This window comes from Amphiprion ocellaris, chromosome 14, assembly GCF_022539595.1.
Source record: "Amphiprion ocellaris isolate individual 3 ecotype Okinawa chromosome 14, ASM2253959v1, whole genome shotgun sequence".
Classification (NCBI taxonomy): Eukaryota; Metazoa; Chordata; class Actinopteri; family Pomacentridae; genus Amphiprion; species Amphiprion ocellaris.
The window spans coordinates 3,007,588-3,029,995 of record NC_072779.1 but is presented as its reverse complement, the minus strand read 5'-3'; the positions used below and the strand labels follow the sequence as shown (position 1 = coordinate 3,029,995).

At 37.0% G+C, this 22,408-nt stretch overlaps 1 protein-coding gene across 1 annotated transcript in view; it reads left to right on the top strand.

Moving 5' to 3' along the window:
- The window catches only part of LOC111563001 (potassium inwardly rectifying channel subfamily J member 6), a 21,849-nt gene extending 822 nt beyond the window's left edge, over positions 1–21,027 (top strand). The window contains exons 2-3 of the mRNA XM_023261863.3: positions 13,272–14,192; positions 19,866–21,027. Of these exons, the coding sequence (XP_023117631.1) occupies positions 13,295–14,192; positions 19,866–20,218 (1,251 nt within the window). The 5' untranslated portion in view covers positions 13,272–13,294 and the 3' untranslated portion in view covers positions 20,219–21,027. The remainder of the gene's footprint in view (positions 1–13,271; positions 14,193–19,865) is intronic.
- Positions 21,028–22,408: the final 1,381 nt, after the last annotated feature.

The window sequence follows — 22,408 nt, the reverse complement described above, 5'->3', positions numbered from 1 at the left end:
GTGGTAAAAAAGCTTGTCTAAATGTCCACAGGTCGTGACATAATTCATCTTAATTAATAAATTAAACTTCATTTCATGCGGCAGTTAGATTAACCCTCATGTCGTCCTGCGGGTCAAAATTGACCCGTTTTAAAGTTTGAAAATGTGGGGAAAAAAAATATATTTCCACAGTGGAACTTCTGATGTCCACATTTTCAACATTTTTGGGAAATCTTTGAACATTTTTTTGGTGGAAAAAAGAAATGTTAAAAATGTTTCTTAAGAATGTTCTTAAAGAAAATATTTGAAGTTTTACTGATATATATGGAATCACTAGATATTTTTAGAATTTTTTTGGAAGATTTTTGCAAATTTTTTGAAAATATTTACAGGAATTTTCTTGCCAAATTTGGGGGATTTTTTTTTTTTTTTTAAATAAAACTTTTAAGGGAAACTTTTATGGAATTATTGGAATTTTCTTTGTGAAGGTTTTGCAAGTTTTCAGAAATTTGGGGAATTTTTTTGCTGAATTTTTGGATTTTTTTCAGACAAGGAAACAATATTTTTGGTGCTCATAAATGAGGACAACAGGACGGTTAGTTGCCTTATCAAGAAATATTAATAATTCTGCACACTATTCTACAGCCAGAAAAATATGTGATAAAAGCAGCTGCAAAAGTCTAATATATATATTTTTTTCTTTTATTCTTATGTAATCCAATATTTCAATAAGAAATGTTACCAGTAACTTTTCACAAATTGGGCTTGACACACTATGGAACTGATTATTGGTTATAAGAGTCACTAAAGTAGGTAAAGAAGTGCAAGTTTTAGTACAGTTATCATATATAAAACTGAAATGGCCTCAGGTCGTGACATAAAGCCACTTGAATAATTAATTAAACTTCATTTCATAAGGCAGTCTCATTAAGATTGAGGTCTTTGTCCAGAAATATTAATAATTCTGCACACAGATGTACAACCGGACAGCTAGAATCGACAATCAGATGATTAAAACACCTGCAAAAGTCAAATTTATTTCTATTTTATTCTAAGCTTATGTGGGTACGATATTTAGAGAAGGATTGTGAGTCATGACTGCTCAAAAACAGGGCTCAAGGCGACAAAATATGGAAATGATTATTGGTAATAAGAGTTGTGTCATTCAGACCACAGTTCATGACGTTGCTCCATCTAACTGATTAATTAAACTTCATTTCATGAAGCGGTCTCACTCAGATTAATTGGGACCTTTGTCAAGAAATATTTATGATTTGTAAACAGCACACAGATGTACAGTCAGACAAGGAGAACTGACAAATAAGTGATAAAAGGAATTGTCAAAGGCAAAAATATATATTCTAATATTTCGAGAAACATTGGTGCTGGTATCCTTCATCAAGTGGACTGGGGACGTGATAAAAATGACACAATACGCCATTAATCTTTGGAAATAAAAGTTATGTCTTAGCATTTTTGTAAAAAACATCATTACATTATATTTATGTTCACATATAAAACTGGCAATAAATTGCTTTAATTAACTATTTAATCTAAAGAAACATTCTGAATTCTGCAAAAACAGCATTCAGACAACCATAGTTGACCACAAATTGTTAATAAAAAAAAAAAAAAAAAAACAGCTGCAAAAATAAAATATACTTATATTTTCTTTTAATCTTATGTACGTCCAGATTCAGAGAGGTATTAGAAGTGGTAACATCTCACAAACTGGGCTTGAGATGTACAAACAGAGTGACAAAATCTGGAAATTATTGGCTGACTCAACTGATAAATGAATTGCCAAGTATTCTGATAAGCAATTAATCAGTTTGAATAATGTTTTCAGAGTAAAAAGTCTAAATCTTCTGTTTCCAACTTATTAAATGTAAATATTTTTTGTTGTTTTTACTCCTCCGTGGCAGTAAACTGATCATTTAGTTATGAAAACAGATTATTCAACAATGAAAACAATCATGAAAAAACATACAGTTTGGTTTCCGGCACTTCAGCACAATAACATTCACCCATAAAACCGAAATGGATCAGTTCAATTAATTATTTAAGCCTCATTTAATCAGGTAACATTCAGAATCTGGCACAACCGGCATCCAGACAACCGCAAAATGACAAAGAATTTGATAAAAACCAATTAAAAAACATCAGATAATAAAGGTTTTGAACGAGTCCAACTTGGGGGCAGATTACAGTTAATGCCATTGAAAAGGTGCTTATTACCTGAAAGTAGCACATATGAGATGTCAGAGGATAAATGGTTATTGGATTTTACTGTATTAAGGTGTAAATGAGAGGAAGCTCCGTCTATGGAGCTCATAATAACCAGCAGCTTGTGTCTGTCTATGAAATACCTGCTTATTAGTGTGAAAGGGATGTTTTCCTTTAGGATTAGAGATTGTTTATTCAGTCAGATTAGTCGGTGTGGGCTGTAATCTCTTGTAAATACAGTTAATCTCCAATGAAACCAGTAATTCTGATAAAATTAGTCGTTTTTATCTCTAATTTAACTAGATATCTGGTAATAAAAGCAGGTTTTCGCCAGTAAAAACAGTCAGAGCGCAATAAAAGATAACCAGCTCTTTACCAATGCACAGTTGTTGGATTTAGGTGTTCTTTAGCCAAACCAACACAGGTTCTAGTCAGTTTTGGTGCTTTGTTCTGATACCTGAAGCTGTTCCAAGGTTGAGTCCTGTAGGTAACATGATCCAGTGAGAGTCTTCCTGAGTTTCATTGTGTTTATCCAAGTCACGAACCAATAGCAGCTGTTTTAAGGTTAACTGGAGCCTCTGAGTGCATTTGTTTGGAGAAAATTCGGTTTGATGGCTGGAAGCTGTGCCGTTTCCGTCGGGGATGGAGGGATATAAACCCCCCTCGTCTCTTCTCAAAGTCCTATTTTGGTCCCATCTCTCTCACAGTTCCAGGCTAATTGTAGGCCACTACAGTCCCAGTTAGGGATGTCCAGATACCAGAAATACCAATACGAATTTTGGCAGGCATCGACTTTGTGCAGAATTATGGCTTCTCGTGGCTTCCCTCGTCCCCCTCAGCTGTTTGTGAGTTCAAATTAGACAAATTAGAATCGTAGTGGATACTTATGCATTATTAAATTAAAACTGGTCGCACCAGTACAAATATTTACGACTTTTAGCGATTCATAAATACATTAAGTTTGATCCTAAAGTCCTTCCTAAGCAATGACTATGTCTAGTTTAACCCTTTGATGCGCAACATGGGTCAAGAGATACCCATTTTCCATTGAATATGGGTCACTTTTGACACATGCTGTGCATCAAAGGGTTAACTAGACATCCATTAATTACAGTTTTAGAGGCAAAAAGTTGTATAGTTTATAAATGTAGATAACACTTTGTTTACATTATGCCTGCGTACATTGAGAAATGTGTTTCAGAGCTAGCATTATTCATACAACAATAAGAGGTAAATATCTGATGCTATTTAATCAAACGTTACTACCATAATAGTTTATAGTTTCAGGTATATTCTGTTATCTGTTATAAGTCTTCACGATATACCATTATTAAACAGCATTTATCAAAGTTGTGTGTTTCTCCATGTAGAACTTGTTTGTATAGTTAATTTATGTCATGTAATGTCCACATAGTCAATAAAACTAGCTTACAAATAATAGAAATACTAAATGAACACATAAAGTTCACCTGATTGCCTTAGCTGTTTCTGAGCACAAATCAATAACCTAAATGACATTATCCAGTACTTTTTTGCCCTAGGTTTTGCCTCTTGGGTAGCATATTACTATATAATCTTTCTTTTTTAGTTACTTCCAGGCAAACTTTGCGAGGATTTTGCCATATTGTCCAGATGATGTTAGCATAACTTCCATGTTTATCATGTGATGCACAATGAATGTTTTTCTGATTTCACAAACCTTATGCACTGATCTTTTGATTCTCAGTCCATGTTCTTCTGGAACATCAAGAAAAGATGCATGATTAATTTATTTTGTTGCTTTCATGTAGGTCAACAGGAGGTCAACCTCCAATGCACATGTTCACTGAGCCAAAAAAAACATATTAGTATGAGGAAGTCCGTTGAAACGTGGCAGACATTTTCCGGAGTTTGTGCTATTAAGCAACTGGAATGAATCAGGCGCCATCTTTGGAAGCAGAATCTGCTGTTGTTCTACTAAATACATCCAGAGGCTTCTAGTCTGAAAGGGAAACCTGAACTCACTCAAGAGAGAGAAAGATCCAGAAACATTTTCACTTGTCCTAAACAGATGTTGGAACTGAACATCAAAGATCAAACAGCAAAACAGTAGAACTATCTGTTGTAAAGATGCACATCCACAGGGTTATGCTGTTTTAACAACTAATAACTGAGTCTGACTATCTGGAATTTACATTACTGATGTCAACAACATCATTTTTGCACTGTGACTAGTCAGGGCTTTCGTTCAAGGTGGTCTCAAACAAAATCATGACTAGTATGAACTGTTGTGCTTCTTGTTGGACATTGATCTAGCAGAACATTTGAACAGCATTAGAAGAAGTAATAACAGCTGCTGTAAGAGATAAGAAAATGCCATGGAATAGTAAAAGCTCATCAGTATGAAGTCTGTATAGTTAAAGAGCTTCGTTCCTCAGAGACTTGTGGTCAAACTTTACTAGAACTCAGGCTTTGACATGGCGGTAAAACATCTTCTGTGGTTACAGTCGCAGTATATATGTTTAAAAAGTAAGCAGCCTCCACCTTTGTCTGTCTTTTGATGTAGTTTGTGATGTAATTATAATATCTGAAACAACATTTCACTCAGCCACAACTCAAATTCAAGATATCTATGAGTACATTTTGACTAAACAGACTAGCAGTTTGAGATACGTACCATTTAATTCTGACTAATTCAAGCTGAATTTAAAATATCTACAAGGACATGGTAGATATCCTGATTTCAGGTGAATTAAAGATCTAGAATTATGAGTGAATTATCAACTAGAATATGAGTAGTTAGAATTAAACTGTCTGAAAATGGAATTACAATTAGTTATGATTAAGGTGTATTTATTGTCGATATCTGTAATGAGAATCCCCATAGACATGAATGGTCAAAGCGGTGTCATTTGCCTTCTTTTTAGTTAGGAACAAGCAAATTATGTATATCTGCTTTACCTATCCAGTCATATATCCATATCCATATTTATGGATAGGATTAGGGCATAACAGGACAGATATTTATAGCCATGACAGCCATTATTATTCTGGTGATTAAACACAAACATAAAGATTTACACTGCATACAGGTGGTGAATTTTGTTGCTGTAGTTTATTACTCGCCTTGTTATGAGTCAGTAAACAGCAAAAGCTCCATGGATTAGCAAACCCATTACCAACGAGACTGTAAACTCCATTTCGAAGGTGATTACTCACCATGTAGTTCTTTAAATCAGTGTGGAGACCCTGAGTTCAACCCTCAAATGTCCTCTCAAACGTCAGCTAATCAATAATAAATAAAGCCATTAGCCTTGATTAACGACTTTCTAACAATCACTGAAGACCTGACGAATTAGCTCGGTGTGATAAACCCCATCCCTTTTATTGAGAATTTACTAACCAGGCCCGTCTTTCCTCTCGGCTCGGCCAAAACACATGAGGTTAGTTGAGGAGAAAAGATGTGAAAATTAATTTGTATGTGACATCTACGGCGCCTGTGCTCAGCTGTTCGGATGCCTAAAAATAGCTTTCGTCCCCATGCGGCCTCGGCTTGACTTTGGGCACATCTGGATCCGGCTACCTAGTCAACAACACAGCAGAGAGGCTGAAAAAGAGCCAAAATCTGGATCCCGAACAGACATTTACATGTGTCGTCAGACTTCAGCCTTGAAGCTGACATTCATCCTACGCAAAACGTCTTCATGCTCCACATCCTGCTGCAGGCCAGATCTGCTTTCCAGCACTTGTATAACCATCAGTGGGACGGACCATCTTGTATGCAGTAACCTCCGGTGATTCTGATGGTAAATTTATGAGGGAGCTGCTTTCCGCTTTTGGATATAAAAGTCCTTTTCGTTTACTTACAAACAGTGTTGCATGACCTACTGTTGGAACATTTGTACGGCTTGGACAGACATAAAACTCTCCCAGTTAAACCATTAGTATGAAAAATTAAGAACTGTGTCGGAAATATTGTGTATATTGTGTCAGGTAGGCATTTGGATTGAAGTTCTGTTGCGGTGGGAGAAAGCAACGTTAAGAACTTAAAACACAACCAGCAGAATGCATCCATTCATTTTTAATTTCTGGGTGAATTAAACTATAGCGATGAAGCGTTTTGGATTTTCAGCCGCACTGATCCTTGCTTTTGACTGACCTCTTTTTCATGGCAGCAGCACCTGAGGCTCATGTAAATGTAGTGTCTAGACTCGTACTCATGCCAAATTAACGCATAAAACATGATCGAGCAGAAACGGCGCCGAACAAAAAATGAAATCACCAAAAAAAATCTAAAATGGACCGTGTCTGATTGGTTATATATTCTCTCTGACACCTGAATATTTTTTTCTCTTCTTTATTTTGTTCAAACAAAGAATATAAATCTGTTTTTGTTAATGAACTGGAAGTATTGAATAAGATAAATAACACCAGCCACCCCTCACACTTTACATCTCTAGCTGTTCATAGCTTAGCCTTGAATGTTTTAACATATTTAAGCTCTAAGAAGAGCAATGCCCTCTATCTAAAGCTTTTTGATTGTTGTTTTTATTTTTATCCTTTTCAAAAAAATCAAAAGCAAAATTTCAAAGAAAGCATTTAAATTAAGCTTGCGTGCTTCATTGTTAGCTGCTAATGCGAGAATGCTAACTAGCTTACTGCTACTCGTTGAAACCTTTCTTACCTAGCCAAGAGTTAGCATGTCATTAGATTACTGCATTTTTTTGTAGTTTTACAATATCTGGGCAAAATAACTGTCTTTTTTGGACAACAATATGCCTTTGTGAAAGCTAACTGTAGATGCTACTTTTAGCAGAGATTAGGCTAACACTAGCAGCTTTGTCTGACTGTTTATTGGTTTTCGACAACACTTAAATCTTTTCTTTTTTTTTGAAAGTGGCATTTACTGAGAAAACAGACAATTAATGTAACCACTGTAGTGCTTTTTAAGCCATTTTTATTCAGAATATTGTACCAGAATGTTAGTGTTGTTTGTTTACACATCCTCTTTGCAGATCATGATCTGATGAGGATGCTAACTTTACACTAAGGATGTGTAACTGTAGTCTCAGTCTATAACCACAATTTCACATAATATAGCTATCAAATGCATTTTTAGACCCTTTGTTTACATGTTTCTTCTTTTAAAAAAAAGTTAACAATAGGCAAAATTTTCAAACCAACTGCCTACTTAGCATTAGCTAGCTAGCTGCAGGCACTAAACTCAGTGGTCAGTGGCTTAAAATGAGACGCCTCCTTTAGTTTCCTTCTGTAAGAAATTAATGGCCTATTATTTTAAAACTTAACATGAATTTTGAGTGGTAATTTACCCATGTGATAACTATAAACTTCATACTGGGCCGCATTCAAAAGCTTTTTGTGTCACCAGATGCTCCTTTTTATTACATCTTGGAGTGCAGTTATGAGACAAAAAAAGAGACTTCAGTTGTTTTGAGAAGATGGAACTAGAAATTTTGAGTTCTTCCATTTTATTATATAGTGGAGGATATAGAGGTGATGCAATGCATACATTACAAAGTATGCATATTTAGTAACCTTCTAACCATAATTAGCATTTTCTAATCCACATTTGAAGGAGCGCTAGACATGTGACATTCTTCGTCAGTCTTTGAATGCAGTCTTAGGAGGAGTCCCTAAATTGTGCCAAAACCATACATTTTATCTGCAAATACTTTCTAAAATATGTGGGCTTCCAATGTTAAACGAGTTTGACCAATATATTAGTACTTATTTCTGTAGTTTACAACGGCACCACTGCTTTTTTTCAATTGATATCCATATTTTTGTGATGATCGTAAAGAGCTAATCTATTTTTAAGTTGAGGTAGTGAAAGTTTGATATCTTGCTATAGTTACTCGTGATTATCTCTCACAAAACTAGCCAAGGGTTGAGAATATTTGGTGCAGGTAGTGTCAGGTGGTTTTTGTAAAGTGGTTTTTGCTGAAAAGCTGCCTGCTGCAGTCCAAATGAAGCTATAAGAGCAGTGAGAATGAACCAGAAAGGTAAAGTTGTTAGTTGTAGAAACAAAACAAAAAGCTGAAAGATGAGGAACTATAGTTGAGTGATAATTATCTATGTGTTCTTTGCTGCAAGACTCATCTTTCACACATGTAACTGTCATCAACATAAGAATCTGAACTATGTAAATTCAATTAAATGAGTAAATGTGAGAGTTAGCAGCACTATTTTTTTATTATATTGGCTTTTATTGGAAATGTACTCGTCAGTCCCAGATTACTAACATCCTCTCAGCAGACCTGTGTTGCAACATTTTAATTCACAGATATTCAGTATTAGGAAAAAACAGATGTTCCATGAATGGCAGCTCCACGCACAAAGCAGATCCAGTACATTGTTCTTCCTCAAGCCCGCTGAAACAAGATGAAACAGACAAATGTTATCCAACGCCGTGGCCTCATCCAGCACATTCCTGCTATATTGTGAGCACTTGGTAGACTGAGCTGTGCGTTGCCATGGAAACCAGCGCTGCTCAAGCTCATAATATTCCCCCGTGAATGGAAAGCAGAACGGCTTGAACACAGCCATTTGTTCCAGTGGTAGAAACACTGATGGTGGCTTAGGAACAGCAGAGGAAATCTGCTCTGATCTCAGGTCAGTCCACCGCACAGCTGGGGGGGACTAAGAAAAAAAAAAAAAAACTTTTAATGTGACAGCCACAACAGAGCGATCACGTAACAGTTTTTTTTCTCTGTGGTGTCTGGATCAGCTCCTCATGCACTATAACGGAGCAAAGCAACACAGGGAGCATTCAGTCGTATACGTCTTCCTCAATATTTACAATGTATAAAACACTAAAGAAGCAGAATTAAAAAACACAATCATGTTACTAATAGATGCAATCATGACCTAGACAGTGGCGGGTCTTTTCTCTTTAGCACTTGGTCTTTTTTTCACCATCAAAGTATGAATTATGAGCTGTACAACCACTGAATCTATTGTGGAAAATGTAATTAGATCCTTCTGTATTCCAAAGGGATGTTAATAATTAATGGTTCATCGAAGAATTACCATTTAATAACATTACCGATATATAAAATTGACACTGCAGAACACAAGGGACGTGCATGTCAGGAAATACATCATAGATTGGCTGTAGTACCTGACTGCACCACCAGGTGGAGCTTTAATACTGTAGTTACCTGTGGAGCCACCATGACAAAGTCTTCTGTGACGTTTAATGCCTCCCGGCCAGATCACCCTAACCCTTTAGATATTTTTAGGACTTTTTTGGAAGATTTTTACTCATTTTTTGAAAATATTTACAAAAATTTTCTTGCCAAATTTGGGGGATTTTTTTAAAATAAAACTTTTAAGGAAAACTTTTAAGGAATTATTGGAATTTTCTTCCTGAAGATTTTGCAAATTTTCATAAATTTGGGGATGTTTTTGCTGAATTTTTGGATTTTTTTTCAGACAAGGAAACAATTTTTTTGGTGCCCGTAAATGAGGACAACGGGAGGGTTAAAGCTGGATTTGAGTGTTTTATACACAGTGAAGACGTCATTGAAATCCCGTTCAACCCTCAGACCAACACAGACTAAATACTACAGGATGCTGTAAGGAAAGCTAACTTGACGAGGGACAGTGTGGGAGGTGGAGGGAGAAGCTGCAGAGTAGAGATCCTGAATGTGTCGTTGCATTTAGTGACCTCTACCTTAAACTAAAACTGAACTGGAATTTTAGGAGAAACAGCAGCAGCTCATAGAAAGCCCCAATCTGACTGTCAGGATAGAAAGTGATTTAAACGCAGAAGTGGATGCAGTTCAGGTGACTCTGCTGGTATTCGTCTTTGTGATCACCTCACACTATGGCTTCTCTGTGGGTGCTGAGGAGCTCCCGTTCACCCACGAAACATTACAACCTTAATTCGCTGTTACACACTCGCTCTGTGCTGCATGAGCCGCCGTGACAAAGTGTAGTTTGCTGTTTTTCGCGGCGTGGGTGTTGACACGTTTTCCCTCGGCAGCGAACCGTAGCTGCACAGTTTCATGCCGAGACTGTTTAGTACTACTGCTGGAGAATCTGTGTACCGGACCTCAAACAATGGCAGAGTAGGAGGTCTATTGTTTATGATATTATCTGCATGCATGTCTTGTTTGCGTGGATGACAGTCAGTCTGAGAAAAGCCGGTTAAATCTGCACACCTTCCAGACTTAAACATCTTTCTTCACTCCAAAATAGAGCTTTAACGAGATAGTTTGTATATGTAAATATGTGAAAATGCAGAAACAAGCTTGTGTTTCTCTCAGTGAACAGGCTGCCTACTAGTACTGGGACTGAAATGGATGTAGGATTCTTTGTGCTTCATTTCTGTTGCATCAAATTTGGTAGAATTTTTAGAACAGGTTCAATAACGTTGGTTTCACTGACTCATTGTTGTAAGGCTGTTATTTGCTCCTCAAGTTTTTTTTTTTTAAATCTTTCAGGCCTGGTGTTGGATACGGGAGATTTTCTGGCATCACAGCTGTGGATGCCGTTGTTTGATACTGAATTTAGGTGTTGTTGCAGGCACAACTTCCCAAAATTGCCTCGGGCTTAAGTGGTTGAGTGTCGATAAACCGAACCCACACTGCAGCTGTTCCTGTAAACCTGAATTTTCAATTTACTAATACTAAAAAAAGAAGAAAAGATGTCTCTACATTCTATAGATTTTGTACTTTTTATTGTGTAAAACTTCATTGTTTATTTTCTGACTTGTAAATGTATTTTTATCTTTTAGCCATTTAGCAGAAATGGCTCCATTAGTAACCATTTTTTTTATATATGTCATTTAATGAAAGCACAGTTTGTGTTTCCACCAGAGCCCTCTTTTTATTGTACTTTAACTACATTTATTTTACTACAAAGCTACTTTATATCTTTTATTTCTGGTGACGGACATGTCAGTAAATAAATCAGTTTCAACTGGAATCCTCTTTAAACTAAATTGTGCCATTTATGGGGTAAAATATTGTGATTTTGATATGGAAGCTTAAACTCCCTAAACTTGTCTTTAGTTCCCTGTTTATGCTGGACAATTCAACACTGGATTTTAATCACATACTGTTCTCTGAAAATGGTAGTTTAGGACGTTGTCCAGAGTTTTAAACCGTTGGTTGTGGCTGAGTCACTAATGACTTCCTGGTTTTGTTTACAAGCAAAGATTTCTTAGTTTTTTAAAAGAATCTGTGAAAACATAATTTTTAAATGAGATGATAATTGGATTTTGATGACATATGATGATTTCAAGTTGAGCTTTAGATAATTTTTGATTATCTCAACTTAAAAAAAGAACACAATCAAAGCCATTTCTGAATAAACTCATTTTATTACAGTTTAGCTAATTAGAAGGTGGTTGTTATTAAATTCTGATGGTTATTTAGTTGACATTTTAGTGATATCCAGTCATTTTTTATTAATAAGTGATTTTTTCCATAATAAATAATTATGGAATTTATAAAGACATGATCATAATGAACATAAAAACATTAGTTTTTTTTTACTTTTAATAAAAATGTATGCAGGATATATCCGATGGACTTCAGAAATCCCCCAATTGATCCTGATCACATTGCAAACATAGAACTAAAATGTAGTCAGTCTGGCAGCTTTGCTACTGAAAACAGGGAAAAGAAGATGAGATGTAAAAGTTTTCGTGTTGTTTACTTCTTCAGACTGTTGGCAGAGGTCTCCATAAACACAGTTGGGATGTGATAATTATGAGGCACAGAATGAGTTTATTGTCATCGCTCAGTGCTGCAATAAAATTTTGAAATGAAAGCTGATGATTGTGAGCAAACTAAGAACCTTTAATTAGATCAGCATTAATGTACACACAGCAGAACGTGATGGTTATTGAATATCTAAAATATAATACATATTTATTGGTATAAATATTTTACAATCTACTTCTGAGCTGAGTGACTTTTTTCACATCTGGTTTGGTTTCTGAATCCTAGAAATCTGATGTCAGTATAATTAAAGGCCCCTTCCTTGTAGTCTAAAGCAGGTTCTGGGTCGTTGGGTCTATTTAAAATAGAGTCTAACAAAATAATGAAAGAGAAATAAAATGAAAGTTGAATTTCTTCGATTATTTATTTTGCAAACATTTTACTTAGTCGAAATCAACGGGCACAAGTCTTGGAATATTTTGTCGTGTGACTGTTGGTTGCAGCTGAGTTAATGCCACATTTTTTTACAGAATCTGGTCGGAGCAGATGGTATATTTTTGATAAAAATTTAGGACGTGTAGAATAAATAGATTTTGAAATATAACAAGTTTAAGCTGAGGTTTCTTTGACATGTCACACAAGATTAGATCACAGATTGTCAAAAAGTTAAAAATACAGTTATTTTTTTCTGTTTCTGCAGTTTATAGTTGAAATAAATGGTGTAAATGTTGGGAATTTTTAAATAAAACATGGCTTTCAAACCTACCGGAATGCTTTGGAATTCAAAAAAACAAAAATGGTCTTTTTAATGCATGATTTTCATTTTATAATAACAATCATACATAAAAGTCAGATATATGCAACCGTTCAAAAGTTTGGGGTCACTTAGAAATCGTATTTTTTAAAGAAAAACAGTTTTTTTTTTCAATGAAGATAACATTAAATGAATGATAAATCCAGTGTAGACATTGTTAATGTGGTAAATGACTATTGTAGCTGGAAACAGCTGATTTTTAATGGAATATCTCCATAGAGGTACAGAGGAACATTTCCAGCAACCATCACTCCTGTGTTCTAATGCTACATTGTGTTAGCTAATGGTGTTGAAAGGCTAACTGATGATTAGAAAACCCTTGTGCAGTTATGTTAGCACATGGATAAAAGTGGGAGTTTTCATGGAAAACATGGAATTATCTGGGTGACCCCAAACTTTTGAACGGTAGTGTCATTGTTTTATTTTGTTAAATTGTATTTCTTTGAGGGATTTTTAATTAAATGGTGATGAATATATCATAACTTATAGCTCTGACTCTAAAGTCTGATCATCTGAAGTTGCCCAAACACGATTTCTGAACTTCCTGTTACTCACAGTCGCTCCCGTTTCTGCTCCGACAGGCTTGAATCCACCCAGAAACCCCATGGAGCAGGATGTGGAGAGCCCAGCCGTCATCAGAAAGCCCAAGCTGCCGAAGCAGGCCCGGGAGGACCTGCCCAAACAGCTGGCAGAGGTGGACCGGGCCAAGAGGATCCAGCGGTACGTCCAGAAAGATGGGAAGTGCAACGTCCACCACGGGAACGTCCGAGAGACGTACCGCTACCTGACAGACATTTTCACCACGCTGGTCGACCTCAAATGGAGGTTCAACCTGTTCATCTTCGTGCTGGTGTACACGGTGACTTGGCTCTTCTTCGGCTTCATGTGGTGGCTTATTGCGTACCTGCGGGGCGACCTGGACCACTTAGCAGACAACCAGTGGACTCCGTGCGTCAATAACCTCAATGGGTTTGTATCAGCCTTTCTGTTCTCCATTGAGACGGAGACCACCATTGGTTACGGATATAGAGTCATCACGGACAAATGCCCCGAGGGGATAGTTCTGCTTTTAGTCCAGTCAGTGCTGGGATCTATCGTCAATGCCTTCATGGTGGGCTGCATGTTTGTTAAGATCTCGCAGCCCAAGAAACGAGCTGAGACACTAGTGTTTTCCACCAATGCGGTCATCTCCATGCGAGATGGACGGCTGTGCCTGATGTTCCGAGTCGGAGACCTCCGAAACTCGCACATCGTCGAGGCTTCAATCAGGGCCAAGCTCATCAAGTCTAAGCAGACCAAGGAGGGGGAGTTCATCCCTCTGAACCAGACGGACATAAACGTGGGCTACAACACGGGAGACGACAGGCTCTTCCTGGTATCGCCGCTCATCATCTGCCACGAGATAAACCAGAACAGCCCCTTCTGGGAGATCTCACAGGCCCACCTGGCCAAGGAGGAGGTGGAGATTGTTGTGATCCTGGAGGGGATGGTGGAGGCCACAGGTGAGTAGACACATCCATGAGGTCAGAGGTGATGGTGGTGTTATTATGAACAGAGTGATTTAAGGTTGCTCCAAGACTTTTAAACAGTTACTTTCATCCCGCATGAGCCTTTGCACACATAAATTACTGTAAAATGTGAGAAAATATCTTTTTGGTGTGAAAACTATCCAGCTTGACATTTTCTTGGTTGTATTCATCATGTATTCAGTCCTTCAGAGCCTGGGGTTAATGCTTGAATGTTCAGCTGGCAGTGCCTTTAAAAAGATAAATCCTAACATTAGCATCCTAAACTAAGATGGTGAAGCTGGTAACCGCTGTAGCTCCTAAATATGAGCTGCACCTGGAATCTCTTTGATTCATTTATCTTCACTGCCATCTGGCAGCTCGTACAGAAACAACATTCACACATTTGCGCTTCCATAAATGTCCTCCGAAGGGAATGTGCAAACATAAAAAGAGAGCTTTACATTGTACAACAGCTTTACAAGAACAAAAAGTGAAACACAAACTACATGAATAAATAAAATATTCCTAGACATTGTAGTTGAAGGAACAAATTATTCATAAAACACGGCGTACAGCTACACGCAAACCTGTCGGTGTTCACAGATTAATGCAGGAAAGTTTTTAAAAATGTATCTCTGAAATATAAAAATGTTCGTACAGCGGCTTAAAGCAAATTAACGTTTAAAATAGACAGAGCAGGAAAAATGTGTCCGTTCTTTCGGGAATCTAACACAGAACATTTCCTTTTATAGAAAGATGTTTTTAATTTTGACACCTGCAAAAACACATAAGCGGCATTGTTAAGAGTATAAAATGAAAAGTGAAACCGCAAACAAAATACAAGTCTCTGCTGCACTTCTTTACTGCAGAATGTTACAAAGTTTCATCATGTTTTGCTCATAACGTAGCACAGTTACGTTACTGCAGTTGGCTTGTTCCTTACCACACTCTGATCATGAGAACTTCCCCAATTTTTCTTTACACCATTCATGATTTAGATGGTTTTCTAAAGACTAAAACAGGCTCTAGCTGCTATCCAAGAACTTCTGGTAACACTTTAAAATAAGGGTACTAATCTTATTCTTAATTAACGCATGATGAAACATTAATTAATGCAGGATGTATCATCAATGAAGTTGCTCTGATTTCATGTGATTAACATATCATTAGATAAGATTTATTTACATTTATTTTATATATGAACTGATATCCAGCCAGGTCCAGCTTCATTTCAGTTCTATATCAAACTAGTTTTTCTATTGTGTTCATTTTGTAAATGTTTGCATCGATTGAGAGGTTGGATAAAACTCACTGTTCTGCTTTCAGACAAGCTGAGCACATACACGGGCTTGAAATAAAGTTTTATGTAACTGAAATCCACTTATAGTTTACTTGCCAGCAGTGTGAACCTGGAGAAGGTGAGCACAAAGAAAGAAAACATACATTTAGAAAGTGCTTGATTGTAACCTGCACATGTTGTACATCCTTAAGCCGCCAAAACCACTCCTGCTGAATCGTACTATGCAGATTGCCCAACAAATGCCATGTTTTCTGACAGTTTCTAAATGCTTTGGACCAGTACTGTACATTTGTTGACATAAAACTTCAACATTTCTAGGTTTAAAACAGGGCTAGATTTAGTTGTGATCAAAAGTTTCCATACACTTGTAAAGACCAAGTAGATCATGACAGTCCTTCTACAACTCTTAATTTACTGGGATGGAATCACTGAAACACATGAATCTATGTCTTTAAGACAATCATGCATTTGATGTCTTTTATAGATTCATTAAAGGTTCCCTGGAAATGTGACAAAAATCTGCTGGGTCAAAAATATACATACAGCAACTCTAACTTTTGGTTAATTGTCCTAATGTATGGAAACTTTTATTCACAACTGTAGGCTGGCAAGTAGACGACTAATTTGATTGCGAGTGTGAACAAGAAAAGCCTCAGATCGCAGTACTCCGCCAAGGATGTTCAGTCTTTTTATCATTTCTCATGGATGAAATCTCTAATAAAAAATGATCTGAAAGAGTTTTAACTGAAACATAAAGACGGATGTTAAAATGTCCTGATCTGCAGGACACGGGCTGGATGACCAAACATGTGGGTAGTCAACAGGAGGTTCTCAGTACACGTCGTCAAATTACCAGATCAAACTACGCAGTGATAGACCAGATGAGATGGTGCTGAGATGATTTTGTGTTAGAATCTATCAGCCTCGACAAAATAAAATGAACCAATTACATAAAGGCCAAGTGAGGTGTTTTGCAGCAGCTGCTGGAGGCTCACAGAGGACGGACTCTGTCTCCTGCAGACAGCTGAGCCAACGAGCACACTGATAAATAGGAAAACACAAGTAAACGCTGCTGGAAAGTGATTACACTTTGATGGTTACAGTTAACTGACTGTGGAGGAAATGTGCTCAGATTACCGACAGTGGAGAGACTGCAGCAAGCTCTGATGAATTCATGTTCATGGATGTTGCACAGACAGAGGACGGCGTGTTTCATTTCACTTCTTGAAACTTGGATATTGGGAACGTGATACGGGAGAACGTTTAGATGCAGGACTTATTTAACTCCAGTTCTGCTTTTTTTACTCACTGTGGTGTCATTTTCCAGTGCAGTATAAAATCCTGCACCTCTATGGAAGCAGCATAGAAGCATTCAGAACTAAAAACTGTCTTTTGTGCGGCATAATGAATTTAGAAGGTCATAAATCATAAAAATAGAAAAAGAGGTTGAATTTCTTTGATTATTTATTACTACCCCTAACCCTCAATGTTTACAGAAACAGGTTTTACCAAAATTTTGACTGTACTGACTATAGATATTTTAATTCTTAGATTTTTACAGCCTCTACAGACTTTTCCTCTGTATACTGTTTATGAGCCATGCTGCATTTATTTTTTTGAATCAGATATGTTTTATTTTCCTCTTAATGTCTTTAGCTTGTTTGCCTATTTATCTATCTATCTATCTATCTATCTATCTATCTATCTATCTATCTATCTATCTATCTATCTAAATGATAAATTGAGTCTATGGTTCTTGTGGACACTTTAAGGACAAACTTTTAGAATTGTGAATTGAACAGCCTCATATATCCGGTAGCACAGCTTCCATTTACCTTCATCATCCTTAAGTGCATCCTTTTGTCATAAATACAGCAGAGAGAGACTTCTAATTAGACACAGCGCTGCTTCGAGTTGAAAGCTAGCATGTTGATTTGTACAGTATTCATTATCTTCTTTTACTTTTTAAGCATTTGGGAGTGCAGCTAATTAGTACCAAACTCAAAGTCTAGCTGAAGTATTGGAGACGCTCTTAGATTTACAGGGATTTAGTCTTAGTTCGATGAGACAGCTTAGCGGCAGACAGGAAACAAAGAGAAGAGAAAGTCCTTGGCTGCAGCATCAAAATTCTGACCTGAAGATGTTGTTAGATGAAAAGTCTGAAGATAATTAAAGCTGTTAAAACTCGTCCTGTAGGAGGCATTAAACATTTCACAGCGAACCAGCAGCTTCATTAGAGCCACTCTGCTAAAGCGTAGGGAGTAAACAGCGTCGGTGACCGGCTTCACAGAAACGTTTCCACCTGAGAAATGATTGTTCTGCCTGAGGAGGCAGAGAACAGGGCTGAGCTGTCATCTCTGTACAGCCGGCTGCCTGAAAACTTGATATGCTGCTGATTATTTCCAGCGAGGAGTTGAAGCAAGGTGAAAGGTGGAGGCAGCAGCGAGTTGGTTATTTCAGTTTAGTTTGACGGCTGGTAATGTTGTTTAACCCTCGTGTCGTCCTGCAGGTCAAAATTGACCCATTTTAAAGTTTGAAAATGTGGGAAAAAAAATATTTTCACAGTGAAACTTCTGATGTCCACATTTTCAACATTTTTGGGGAAATCTTTGAACATTTTTTGGTGGAAAAAAATAAATGTTAAAAATGTTTCTTAAGAACAGTCACAAAAAAATCAACCAAAATCCAGTGAATTTCACTGGATTTTGGTTGATTTTTTTGTGACTGTTCTTAAAGAAAATATTAGAAGTTTTACTGATACATATGTAATCACTTTAAATATTTTTAGGATTTTTTTGGGAAGATTTTTACTCATTTTTTTGAAAATATTTACAAGAAATTTCTTGCCAAATTTGGGGGATTTTTAAAAAAAAATAAAATGTTTGAGGGAAACTTTTCAGGAATTATTGGAATTTTCTTCTTGAAGGTTTTGCAAATTTTCTGAAATTTGTGGAATTTTTTTGCAGAATTTTTTGATTTTTTTCAGACAAGGAAACAATGTTTTTTGGTGCCTGTAAATGAAGACAGCAGGAGGGTTAAAAGCACCTGATTGCAGGGATTTGAATGCTGCAGATGAAATGTGTGACGGGGATAATGGATCAGAGTGGATGATGGACCTCCGACCCCCAGGAGACCCTGAGAGAAGACGAGGGAGAGTAGATGGAGGGTAGATGGGCAGCTGACGGCGAGAACCACCAGGTGTTCAGGGCAGGAAGGCGTTCACAGATGTACGACAGGAAGAGAAGCTCAGCTGAAATCTATCCGTCTCTCCGATGTGTGTCACAATCACACCTCTTCTCTGAGTCACAACTCGGTCACGTCATTTAGATTCAGTGTGATTTACGCTTCCCCAGGATCTCGTTTACTCTCCGATGTCAAATAAACACTCAGCACACGAATCTGCTGAGTGATCGGAGGAAAGACGAAGCTCCTCGTAGCTGCAGGACTTCCAAGAGAATCCTCACGTTTTTAAAGTTTTTTGTCAAGATGAAAGGAAAACAGCAATAGTTGTTTCTACATTCATGAAAAAGGAGATGCTGGAAGCTTTTTTCAGTAATAATCATGCAAAAAATGTGAATAAATACAGACTAAAAACAAAACCTTATCAATAATGTCAGGGTTGGGTTATTTAGCTAACTGTAATCAGCACAGATTACACTGGAAAAAAGACTTTAGGTTACAGTTAGTCAAGAATTATTCAGTTATATGTGATTATATTTTTAAGATATGGCAAAAAATATGTGACTTTTTCATCAATAGACATTTTCAGGCTGCCAGCTTTGTAAATGGAGACTTAACTCACGTTGTTTGTTTGTTTGTTTTATGATGATTTACGAATATTATAATTATCTACACTGGAAATGTTAGATGAACATTTGACTTCATCTCCATCCATGTGGCCTCTGAAGCCCAAAACCCACCAGCAGCTTTTAAAGGCTTGTTGCCTTCTTTTTTTTTTTTTTTTTTTTAAATCACCAAAATTACACCATCTATCAGAGTCAGAAAAAAAACTGTGAAAACAGAATGGATCACCAGATTTAAACTTTCAGAATGTCCTTGAGCTGCTCTCCTGCGGTGTGAAGTTCCGGCGTAAAGCTTCACCAAATCTGAACTTAGTATTGTGATATTTCATTAAAGTCATTTTATTCTACACTTAAAAACACTTTGCTCTAATCTGATTCTTTAAAAGAAAAAATTCTCATTCCTCAACAAAACTGTGAAGCCATCAGTGAGTCAGCTCTATCCATCCATCCATCCATCCATCCATCCATCCATCCATCCATCCATCCATCCATCCATCCATCCATCCATCCATCCATCCATCCATCCATCCATCTAATCTGTCCTTCCTCCTGTCTTATCTCCAGGTATGACCTGTCAGGCCAGGAGTTCGTACGTCAGCAGTGAGATAAAGTGGGGTTACCGCTTCACTCCTGTCCTGACGCTGGAGGACGGCTTCTACGAGGTCGACTACAACAGCTTCCACGACATCTACGAGACCAACACACCCACCTGCAGTGCCAAAGAGCTGGCTGACATGGCCAGCCGAGCCCGCCTGCCCCTCACCTGGTCGCTGGCCAGCAAGCTGAGCCAGCAGGGGCTGCCGGAGTCCGAGCAGGAGGGTCAGGAGACCAAGACCGGCCTGGACCCCCAGAGCAAGAGCCAGCAGACCGAGAGGAACGGGGACATTGCCAACATAGAGAGCGAGTCCAAAGTGTAGCCAGTAGGAGGTCCGTTGGAGGTTACCGGACTGGACTGTTGGTCTCCTGCTGGGGGGGAACCACACAATGAGGACCAGCGAGCACAGTAGACCAAGTACCCCTGCACCAAGAAACGCTTTTTCTCAGCGATCCACCCCAAAAACAACTCAACACGTAGACACGCGGCCCACCGCTGGACTCCAAACCCTCTGCGGCAAAGTGCATGTTTCAGTCTAATGTGATGTCCTCCTGACAAGAGTCCTATTATTTTTTCTATTAAGATATTCCTAGGGGCATTTGCATAAGTATTTTTGTATATACTATAAAACGTTTTGAATTCTTTGTTTTGTTGCCATGTGAATATTTGACAGATGTTTGATACTACTTCCTTTAGGCTAGTCCTGTATATATTCTCTGCCTTACTGTATGTATAAAGCTTTCATTATTTGTTTTTCAGAAATATATAAGCATGTATAAACACTACCTGCAGTTAATTTATCTTGTATTGTGTATATACTGTACGACGATAACGCTACAAGGAAAACGTACATCTCAATGGATGCAAACTCTAGTTTAAACCAATGACAAATACTTCCCCAAATGATAAATGTTTGTTTAAAGTAGAACTATAGGAAGCCATGACTCGCTGTTTAGAGCCGACTGACTTCAGACAATGGCCCTTTAAAACTGCATTTTGTCACTTTTGCACACTGGAGGCCTCTGGTGGAGAAAGTTAGTCGCTATTTCAGTCTCCAGGAATCCCTCACATGTCACCTAACAGTATCTACAATAAATAAATAGTAAGTTGCTTATTATGCACTCCATGAGACTTTTGCTTTTTTCATCTTTTCTGAAGTTGCTACATCACTTTTTACAAAATGATGCCAAAAACGGCTTTATTAGGTGCTTTCGTGCATAACAGGTATTTAATTTAGACATTAGCAGTGAGAAAAATCATGGACCAGATGTGTATTTAAGTAGAATTTCAAGGTATTTCCATTTTTTTTGATCCATTGGTTGATGAAACTGTTAACCTTTTTACCTCTGATTGCATTTATTTGACAGTTATAGCTACTTTTTTCTGAGCAAAGCTTGTGATAAACTCAAGATTTTTCCAACCTTTTTAAGTTTTTAAACAAAAAAAAATTAGTCAAGACCACCCGTCACACTGAGATATTTCCCTTAACTCCTCAAATGTTTGATTGACTGTTTGGAATCACAGGAGTGCCATAATAAAAGATAAATCCGTTTAAAAAAAAGGAAATAAATGTGTAAATATAAAGAGGAATAAATAAAAAAAAACAAAAAACAAATCTTTCAAAAATAAATGTGTAAATGTGAAGAGGAACAAATAAAAAAAATAAATCTGTTAAAAATAAGGAAATACATGTGCAAATATAAAGAGGAATAAATAAAAAATAATTTAAAAATATGGAAATATAAAGGTACATTTTGTCTGTAATGACAAAAGGAAAAAACAAAGAGGAAAAGGGAAAAGCAAAGACAAATTTACCTTTATATTTCCATATTTTTTATTACATTTTTAAAAGATTTATTTTTTTAATTTATTCCTCTTTATATTTGCACACCTGTTTCTTTATTTTAACAGATTTATATATTTTGTTTTTTTATTTATTCCTCTTTATATTTATGCATTTATTTTTTATAGATTTTTTAAAAAATTTATTCCTCTTTATATTTACACATTTATTTCCTTTTTAAACACATTTATATTTTATTATGGCACTCCTGTGAATCCATATACGCAATGAAAATAGTGCAAACTCCAATAAGTGCAAAAAAAACCATCAAAATCTGTAAATAAAAAGCTTTTGCCCCAGTGCATTTTGGGATAGTTCCAAACAGCAACATGCTCCATGTTTCAGCTCTCTGATCATTTTGTTTTTATGTTAAATTCAAGATAACTTCATCTGGGAGCAACAAATAAACCCTCAGATTGCTTTCATGCTACCAGATTAGCTGGATGAGCGTTTAAAGGATTATTTTAGCCTCATATTAGCATGTTAGCCTGATGAGTGGAGCCATATCTACAGAAGAGGCCGATCACCGGAGCTGCTCAGGTACTGTTTCTGTCACTAAACACTAAAGTAGGGCTATAGGTGATGAGTGTTTTCCTCTGTTTGTTTATAAAATGTCAGATGATTTTCCAAACAATGTCTTTAAATCTCTGGTTTAACAAAAGTCTGCTG